Source organism: Chenopodium album, chromosome 15 (assembly GCF_948465745.1).
Source record: "Chenopodium album chromosome 15, dcCheAlbu1.1, whole genome shotgun sequence".
Lineage (NCBI taxonomy): Eukaryota > Viridiplantae > Streptophyta > Magnoliopsida > Caryophyllales > Amaranthaceae > Chenopodium > Chenopodium album.
The window spans coordinates 4,830,570-4,840,569 of NC_137848.1; the positions used below are offsets into that span (position 1 = coordinate 4,830,570).

Below are 10,000 nucleotides of genomic sequence, written 5' to 3' on the forward strand. Positions count from 1 at the left end.
AATTGATTGCTTGAAAATTGTCTATAGATGCTTGAAAATTGATGATTTTTCTGGGTTATTTTGGATATTATGATTGATTTATGCCTAAGAGTTGATTTTTGTGAAGATATAATGTTGTGTAAAGTGATTTATTCCCTTGATTTGCTACTGATAATGAGACTTCTATAACGAAATTTTTTGATGTTGTTCGATTGTATGACAAAATTAATTGATCTAAATTCATTAAGCTATACAGGAAGAGGATGATTTGTTGCTAATACAGTTGTTAAAGTTGTGTTTATGTTGTTAAAATCTAGTTTTTAATTTAAATTATAAGCTTTGGTGCATTTTTTTTAATTGATTCCCTTAGTGGTTTACAGGCGGATGAGCAATTCGAGAAATTCGCTAATCTGATGATGGAGGGCTAAAGAAATTACCAAGGATGGGAATGTTGTTAGTTTTGGTAACTTAGAAGTATTTCCATAAGTTCTTATATACTTGTAAATTATTCGTAATGTCTTATATACTTGTAAATTATTGTTCTTATATACCTGTAGATCTTACTCATTGTAAGTTACTATATATTAGTACATTCAATTTTAATATAAGTTTATGTAAATTTATCTAATTAATTGTTTCTTTTTGTAATTTACAATTTCTCTCTAATTTTAGAAGAGTAATTACAAAATAATAAATATATATCAACGATTTTTTTTAAAAAATAAATATATTTAAGAGACCTGTTATCTAATAGATAACAGGTCTCTTAATTGATATCAAAGAGACCTGTTGTCTTAAATAACAGATCTCTTCCCCTTCTTAAATTATTGTTCTTATATACCTGTAGATCTTACTCATTGTAAGTTACTATATATTAGTACATTCAATTTTAATATAAGTTTATGTAAATTTATCTAATTAATTGTTTCTTTTTGTAATTTACAATTTCTCTCTAATTTTAGAAGAGTAATTACAAAATAATAAATATATATCAACGATTTTTTTTTAAAAATAAATATATTTAAGAGACCTGTTATCTATTAGATAACAGGTCTCTTAATTGATATCAAAGAGACCTGTTGTCTTAAATAACAGATCTCTTCCCCTTCTTAAATATATGATGTAATTACATGCAAAGAGACCTGTTACCTTACTTAACAGGTCTCTTATTTATTTCAAAGAGACCTGTTCAATAGAACAGGTCTCTTTATCAAAGAGACCTGTGAGCTAGAGACCTCCTCTAAAGAGGTCTCTTATGCCATTTACAACGGGTCTCTTTTGCCTTTTTTGTAGTAGTGGTCTGTTCACATTTACTGAAGTGAGCAGAACTGAACTGAACTGATTGGAGCTGACTAAACTAAACTGAACTGATTAGAGTTGAACTGAACTGAACTGAATATTTTATGAGAGAAGGACATTAAGAGCTGAACTGAACTAACCTGATTGGAGTTGAGCTCAATTGAACTAAACTGAACTGATTTAAGCTGAATTGAACTAAAATTTAGCTGAACTGAATAGGCTCTAAGTGAAAGTCAAAATATATTCCCAAACCCAAATCAAACATATTCCTAATGTTAACATACTTTATTTTGGAACAGTGCTGGGAATTAATTTCCTTTTGTTTGCTGTAAAAAAAAAAGTTCCTAATGTTAACGTACTTATTAGACAGGTAAATACAAGTTGATATATGAGATAAACAAATTTTTTTAATTATAAGATATTTTTGTAAATAAATTAAGAACTTTTATCTTAAAAACGGGTCTCATATTGATGATGACTGGATAAAATTGTTGATTTATTTACCAAACATAGATTTACTTGGGCTTCCTTCTTATCAAACTGATCAACCCAAACTTTCATAGTTTCTTCCCATATACCCCATCTGTTCCATTATATATATGACACAGTCAAATATTGTACACATGTCAATGCACTAGTTTGACTTTATTTATATATAATTAAATATTAATGAAAATTATTTTTAAATTTATATTATAAAACTTTATATTAAAACCTATCTAATAACATATTTTATGATAAAATATATTTTTATTATGTTAGTAAAAAATTATGGTCAAACCTAATGCATGAATAGTGAAAAAAAAGTCCAACGTCTCATGTATTATATTATGAGACGGAGGGAGTACCACATAGTAGTAACTAGTAAGCTTGGGTTTTGGATAATGATGGGTAACATAAGTAAACGAAATTGTTAATACTTAAAAGTTAATGTTTATCTTTTGGATTACAACTTTTTGCGTGGATTTGTGCAAGAGATGTATTAGTTGAGAGCAATAGAGCACCATTTGCACATCTGCTAGTATTGATTGCAGTATTATTCTTTCGGGCAAGAAGAAATGCTTGTTTCTTTTAGATAGATAAAATTAAAATATTTACGCTGGACTAAGGGCCGGTTTTGTTTAGCTTAATTTCAGTTCAGTCCAATTCAGCTCCAACCGGATCTTATGAATATACTCCATAAATTTATTAGTAGTGTCTAATAAGTCAGCGTATGCATTAACCATCAAGATCATGTAGATAACAGAGCACATAATTAAGCAATAAGTTCGTTTAAATCAAGATAAGAACCAAAGGATAGATATTGCCACTCTTTCTTGGAATAAAAGTACAATTAATCGTGCCTAGTAAATAGCTGAACTGCGCACAATTAGAACTTAATTGAGACTCTAAAACCAAGGAGCTTAGTGAATAGATACCAAGGAGGCAAGCAGGGGTGGACCTTTTCTTAGGCTCGCAGGGGCTTGTCCCCCCAAAACATTTGTGAAAAAAATTAGTTGAACTATATTGTAAGATGCTTGTTAAACTTTAACTAAAGCCCACTAAAGAGGAGATCATAGGATATGTGATACATGTTTATTTAAAATAAAATTTTTCTAAGAGTTTTATTTGATGATTTTTAATTATTAAAATAAAGATCTACAAGCCTTACTTTAATTTTTGGCTAGATAATGAGATTGTGACATTGTGTTTTTCATTTTTGATATGACATTTGGCAATGACACTCATTAATATGAACTAATATCAAACTATAACCATTAACATGAAATTTCATCATAAACTACAGATTGACATTAACTTAGTAGGTAATTAAAAACATTATACTCGATGATATTTCTAATGACGATATTAATTTCATTAAAAAAAAAAAAAAAAAAACTCATGTCACGGGGTGTATTTAGTGTCTATTCTCAAATCAATTAAAAAATACGATAATTTTATGTCAATAGTTTAAGTTGAGTCATGTTTGGAGTCAATTAGTGTAATTTTGTTATTTGTTTAGCTCTTCTTATGGATTTATATTACGAGTATAAAAATTTAGCCCCCGATAGAGAAAGTTTAAAGATCCGCCACTGGAGGCAAGGACCATCATAAGTTATTAATAGCCAACAACACCTACCAAGTGAAGTGATAATGTGATATTCCTTCAAAAAAAAAAAAAAAAAAAAAAAAAAAAAAAAAAAAAGTGATAATGTGATATAGCCAAAAATCCCACAAAAAGGGTGGAGATGATTAAGACTCTTGCGCAAGAGATCAACCTCAATAAGCCAAAAGCAAAAGAGACAACCAAGGTCAATAATCAACAAAAATAGAAATTATCTCTTCAAAAAGTAAATTATGCAGAGGAAGTCAGAGCAATAGTTTTCAGACATTAATCCATAGGATGGGACTAAGTAACCATATATCCGAGGCATGCATAGACCATTTACACATTCGCACATTGAGCTGAATAAGGTGAAGATGACACACATTATTATAAAGGAAAAAACCAATAATACAAGCAAAGTACAACCATAATACAAACACAATATGTGTGTTAGAAAACACACATCATTATTATTATTATTATTCATCCTTAAAAAACCACAATACGTAAAATAGAAGACCTAGTGTATGTAAGTAACTAAAGCTTGGAAGGCACTGGCAGGGGAACTGGTTCCTCGTTTCCTTCTCCTCCACAATCTTCTTCCATTGAAACTAGTTCCTCTTCTTTTCCTTCCACTTTTACTTCATCGACTTCACGCGAGATGGCCATTCTAGGGAGGTCCATGGTTTCACCTGGCACGATGACAATGTCATTATGGCCTATTGGCGGCATAGCACTACGAGGAAGGCTTTGAGGTTCCTCGATAGTATATTGAAATTCAAAGGTGTTGAGACCCGAGAAAAGGCCATCGTGCAAAGTCTTTTCCTCAAAGGTTCCATCCATAAGGATGTCACTTTGTCTATAAGAGTAAGGGACGTCCATGGAACCCTGTCCAACAATCAAGGTCACCCTTGTAGAACTCCTTGCTGGTACTGTAGCGGTTGTGGAGCCGGTTGCTGCTCTCTCACTTCTTTTCATTTTGGACCATTCAACACTACCTGTCGTGGAAGATGCATAGTCATATTTGATACAATCAAATAGAAATTATTACTCGTAAAATTTATGTGAATCATATGGTCAATTTTAAAGACAATTTCCAAAGTAAAGAAGAAAAGATTTTTAAAAACTTGACCAATTTTTTTTTAATATGATGATCGGGTCATTTAGTAATTACCTCCGTAACTTGCAGTTGTAGTCAGTTTCCCCTGAAGTATCACTGGGATCAATCTAACCCTGATGGTAGCCTTGACCGACAATTTCCACGAATGTGACGAGGTGAACTTCTCCTCTATCACCTCTTTGTAGGTGAATTTCACCTCTTGTCTCTCATCATGATTTCCATAGTTAAACACAGTTTGGCTTACGGCCTGTAGAGGAACCATATTGTAGATGCGTGCATCCTCTATACGATACCTGTACCAACATTTTTAGCACTTAAATATTTGGGAAGCGATTTTTTTAGTTTTTACTGAAAAAAAAAAAAAAAAGAAGAAGAAGAAAAACTACCTATCTATAATATGATTGGATTCCAAAACTTGGGTACGATCCACTCTATCTTATTCAATTAATATAAGTCATTGTATGGAAAAAATAATACAAACACATGAATATGATAATTATATTCCCATAGTAAATGAACCTATCATAACTAGAGGTATCAATTCGGATAACCGGATGGAGTTTGGATCGGGTCAATTCGAATCGGGTCTGTTCGGGTCAAAATTATTCTTTTAACTCGGATTGGGTCGGGTCAAATTCAGGTCATGGTCTATTGAGTTCGGGTTGGATATGGGTCTAATCAACACCAGATCGGTTCATGTTCAAATTTGGGTCGGGTTGATTTCGGCTCGGATGATTTCGGTTCGATCATGTTCGGTTTTATTAAGATAAGGTTTATTCAAGATTTGGTCAATTTAGATTCAAATCCTTTCCGTGTTTGTTTAGATTTTGGTTGAGTTGACTAAATTCAATATCTAAATAAGGTCATTTTTAAACTAGAGTAATTATTGAATTTTTACCTTATTATTAGGTTGATATCAAGTCAATTATGTTCATTTCTCATATTATGTGGTTAATTATTACGAAATGTGAAGAATCAATTTTCTCATTCAATTAGTTTTTGTGTAATATTTATCTTAGCTTGGAGCCAAATTTAAATTTAATAATTATCGATGATTTTTCATACCTACGTATATAAGTGAGATGATTAGTAATGAACTAGTGATAGGTTGATATATGATAATCACATAAGTCCTCCTTTTAAGATATTACTCTTCAATTGTTTAATCTCATGAGGCTACGATGCCTACGAATACTATTAGTTTGCTTTATTACTAATTCAATTTGTATAAGATAATTTTAGAGTTTTAGACTTTCTAACTTATTAATAATTAGTAAATATATAGTGAACTTGAAACTAAAATAAAAAAATAAAAAAATCAATAATAGGTTAGGTTAGGTTTAAAATTATGGACGGGTAAAATTCGGATCAGATTAAAATTGGGTCAGGTTAATATTAGTTTGTGTTAAAATAGATCGGATTAAATCGGTTATTTTTTGGGTCATTTTCAGATCGGGTTGACTCCAAGCCGGGTCAAATCGGTTCAATTTGAGTTCAAGTCGGGTCATATCGGGTTCGGGTTGAGTTTAAGTCGAGTTAAATCGGTGCCGGATTAAGTTCAGATATGGTTAAATTCGGATTTGGATCAAGTTTAGGTCAGTTACAAATTAGATTTGGATTTTGAATTTCTCGGGTCAAATCGGATCGATTACAGTTTAAAACGGATGATTTTTTTCGAATCGGTTCGATTTGATCGACTCCTCTAATCAAATAATCATAACAAACTTTCTTGTTCGATACGAAAAAATTAATATGGATATACTTTCTCCCTTCTTCATCAATCACTACATAGTTAAGAAGACTATTAGTTACTCCTTATATTAGCTTCCATTCATTCATAGATTTTTCATTTGTTTTTTTTGCATTTTCTCCGGCGCACATATTTGACCGTTATGTATTATATTTAAGTACGTATTAATAAAAAGAAAAAGGATAATGCTATATGTAACCCTAAGGGCTGCATATAAGCATTTAATATACTTCCTTTTTTAGTATTAAGTTGGGAATTTATCGACAATTTACAAGTAAATCGGTGTAATAAATGTTTATTTATTGTCAATCTTTTTCATTTTTAGCTTTTTATATCAGGCTGCATATATCTTTTTCCAAAGAAAGAAGCGAAAAAATTGATGTCAGAAATAGCTAAAGTTATTGAGGGACGAGGAGAGTAGCATAGATACCTGATGTCAGAGATTTTACGATCCCGGACTGTCTCCTCCACTGTGAGCACCGCAGTAGGTGGACAGTCGAGGAGGAAGCTCGAATACGACCAGCATTCCCCCCACTGGTCCACCTCTCACAGTAACTGTTGTTATTCGTATTCAATAGAGCTATGGTGCTGTTTTGGATACCAAAACCCTGCCTCACTGGGCGGAAGACCGTGTTCGCGGTGAATGGTCTGCTCGAGTTGCATTGGAGCCAATCACCATTGATCCTCTCCCAGTACAGATTGAATCTGGTGGACAGTAGGCTGAAATTACCACTAAGAGGTGAAAGCGTTGCAATGTGGTGCACTCTCGGATCCGTTGGATCGTTGGCAACGAACACCAAATTTCTATTTTTACGTGCTCTCAAGTAATTCCCATCATTCCCTTTGAACATTACGTGCTTCGGCAAGTTTACAAAGCTGGTCATGTCTCTAAATGACAAGCTAAATGCTTGGTTATCTGCTGTTGCGTCATTCATCCATGCATGCCACAACCCATGTATTAATTATTACTCACAACATGCATAATAATAATAATAATAATAATTCCAACACTTTTTTATTTTGGAAATTGTTAATTACTTGCAACACTTTGAACATTTCTTTCTCTCTATCTCTCTCCTATCCACATGGATCTCTTTTATTTTTCTCTCTATTTTTCCTGACTCTCTCATCTTCAAAAATTATCTAAAAGACTGAAAATAAAAATGTTACAACTTAAAAAACGGAGGAAGTAATAAATGTGAAGTGAAATAACATTACCCTGCCAGACTCCAAGGACACCACCTTGATAAATTATCACAGCCCGCTCAACATTATCGGACTGGTGGAAGAAGCGCACGGTGTTGCCGAAAATGGCAAACCTGAGCAAAGTGCAAGACCGTTTGGCACGGTCTTCCTCGAGCTCATCAGCAGTGGCGCTAATATAGACTCCGGTTGGGTTGAGCCGCAACTCGCAAGTACCTGTTGTTGTAGCAAGATTTGATGTGCACCATGTCCCGAGCCCTTGTACTCACCACTTCAAACAAGGTGAAGTTGTTCTCACTTATTATCGTATCAGATGTGTTTCTCACGGTCGCGTGTAATTCTCCTTTTCCTGTTTCATACTGGAAGAAACGTGAGCTTGACATCAACGTCATAAGCCTCGGTAATCCTGCCATTTTTCTTCTAACTTGGAATATACGACGTATTTGTACTGTTGTGGTTTTTTTTTTTTTTTTTTTTTTTTGGTATTGGCAAATTTTATATTGGAGTTTGTTTTTAATCCTGTTCTATTTATAGAGTGAAATGGATAAGATTGAACTCACTACGTGGGCGACTGTGGTTGCTCGAGTCTTGATATTATTTGGATGAGATATAATCATATAATTGTTTTATATTTTCCACACCAATAATTGTACGAAGTATAATTGTTGGTGTACTGGCGATAGGGTAGTTATTGGTGTTTTAGAAAAAAAAATTTAAAAAAAAAAGAGTGTGATCAATAGAATTTGAGGATTGAGGATTTGGGTGATTATAGTTAACTGACTCTACAATTATATTATAGATTACCATTGTTTGTTGGAGTATTTAGGTGCAGTCGCACCAAATTATAAAAAAAAAAATTTAAAAAAAAACCCTCTTTTTTTTTTTTGGCAATTTAATTTCATTGGATTTTATTCAAACATTGTTTAATTTTGGTTTGATAATTTGATTTCATGTAAATTTAAAAGCAAGCTAAATATAAACTTCAATAAGCCGTTACAGGCTAAATATGATGAATGTAATTTTTTTAAAATGCTTTAAATTAGTTTTAAAAATTTTCAAAAGAATATATTGAGAGTTATTGACTTGAGTACTTTACAATGTGATTGGCTCTTTACGCATTTTAGTTTGTTTTTGTATACTAAACCATATCAAATTGGATAATGAACACCCTTCCTTACTTGATTAAATCTCCTAACATACTAGTGTGAATATATTCAAGGAATTTAACTATATTACGAGTATTAATTAAAAACTCTTTTAACAAGGGCTCTCGAGAAAGGAGAAGAATGGCAAAAGGAAAAAGATAAATGTTGACTGATTCAAGTTAAAAGAGTTTTAACTCGAATCTTTTTCGTTTCTAATTTTCTAGAATTATATCTAATCGAAGTCAATCGGGTCTTACAAATTGGCCAGGACCTGAACCCATTCATTCGTGCCTTTCATTGGTTTGCTTGTAAAGTGGTAATAAAAATAAAAAATATTAATCAATATTTCATTGGTGCGCTCTAGAATAATTAACACTCTTATAAAAGGTTGCATGATTTAAACAAACGAAGATTATGTTGTATTGTCATTAAATCTGACTATCTTTAACATATCTAAATATTTTTTTTTTTTATTAGATTATATTGTACATTTTATTTTCTAATAGTATCTCTCATAAATGCGATATTGAAGACAGAAAAAATTTGGTTTAATAGCCTCTCTCATAAATGCGATATTGAAGCTCATTGGCTTTTAAAATTGTGATCAAGAAATAAGACTCGTACTCGGCTGGCCCATCAAAAAAATGAGGTTCATACTCGGCCGGGGTCCTACAAGGCTACATTATTACTTAAAGTTGTCGGCACGTTAGTTATAAATATCGTAGCAAAAATTAAATTGACAATTTGACATACTCCCTCTCCGTCTTATAATATTTGGGATGTTGGGGTGTACATGCAGTTTAATAAAATTATGTGGAGTAATAAAGTCTATTTAAAACATTTGTTTATTATATAAAGGATTCTTTAAAAAAAAACAAAAAGTAGGATAGTGAGAAGAGAGAAAATATAGGATTTAATTGATTTTTGGGGTTTATAGTCTCAAAGAGAGTGTAAGAAAATATTTTATTATTAGTGGTCTCATTCTATATTTAGTAACATGTCCAGTATTTTGGTACGAATGAAAATGAAACTGTGTCAAGTATTATGGGACAGAGGAAGTATAAGCTAGAAGTGGTATATACTCAGCTGAAGTATGTACAAGACAGTTACACTTATTACGAACTAGATTAGTACTCATGCAATGCACAATTTATTAAAAATAGTACTCACTTCATCCCATATTTACATGCCTATTTTTCAAAAAATAGGTTGGTTAAGGAAAATGAAGAAAGTGGAGAAATGTTGTATGGAAAAGATAAAAAGTAGAGAACATTGAATGGGAATAATAAATGTAGATAATGTTGTATGTACAACAAAAGATTAAAAGTAAATAATAATTTTTTTAATATACGTGTATTTTGTATTGAAATGGTAAAAAGTTGTATGAATTATGTGATATATTTAAAAACACACAACAT

At 31.8% G+C, this 10,000-nt stretch overlaps 1 protein-coding gene across 1 annotated transcript; it reads right to left on the reverse strand.

Annotated features, from left to right (window-relative positions):
* Positions 1–3,728: 3,728 nt before the first annotated feature.
* LOC145582760 (uncharacterized) lies at positions 3,729–7,919 on the reverse strand. The gene is made up of 4 exons (XM_081639773.1): positions 7,453–7,919; positions 6,665–7,150; positions 4,539–4,777; positions 3,729–4,362 (listed from the first exon to the last, which is right to left on the reverse strand). Exons 3-4 carry the CDS (start codon positions 4,744–4,746, stop codon positions 3,902–3,904), a joined length of 669 nt encoding a protein of 222 aa, XP_081495899.1. The 5' UTR covers positions 4,747–4,777; positions 6,665–7,150; positions 7,453–7,919; the 3' UTR covers positions 3,729–3,901.
* Between the last annotated feature and the right edge of the window lie 2,081 nt (positions 7,920–10,000).

What these genes read in the sequence shown, in the direction of transcription:
- LOC145582760 (XM_081639773.1), bottom strand. Translation starts at nt 4,746, where the DNA reads ATGGTTCCTCTACAGGCCGTAAGCCAAACTGTGTTTAACTATGGAAAT. An exon ending in TACAACTGCAAGTTACGGAG is followed by an intron (nt 4,363 to 4,538) that starts GTAATTACTAAA and finishes CTTCCACGACAG; the next exon opens with GTAGTGTTGAATGGTCCAAA.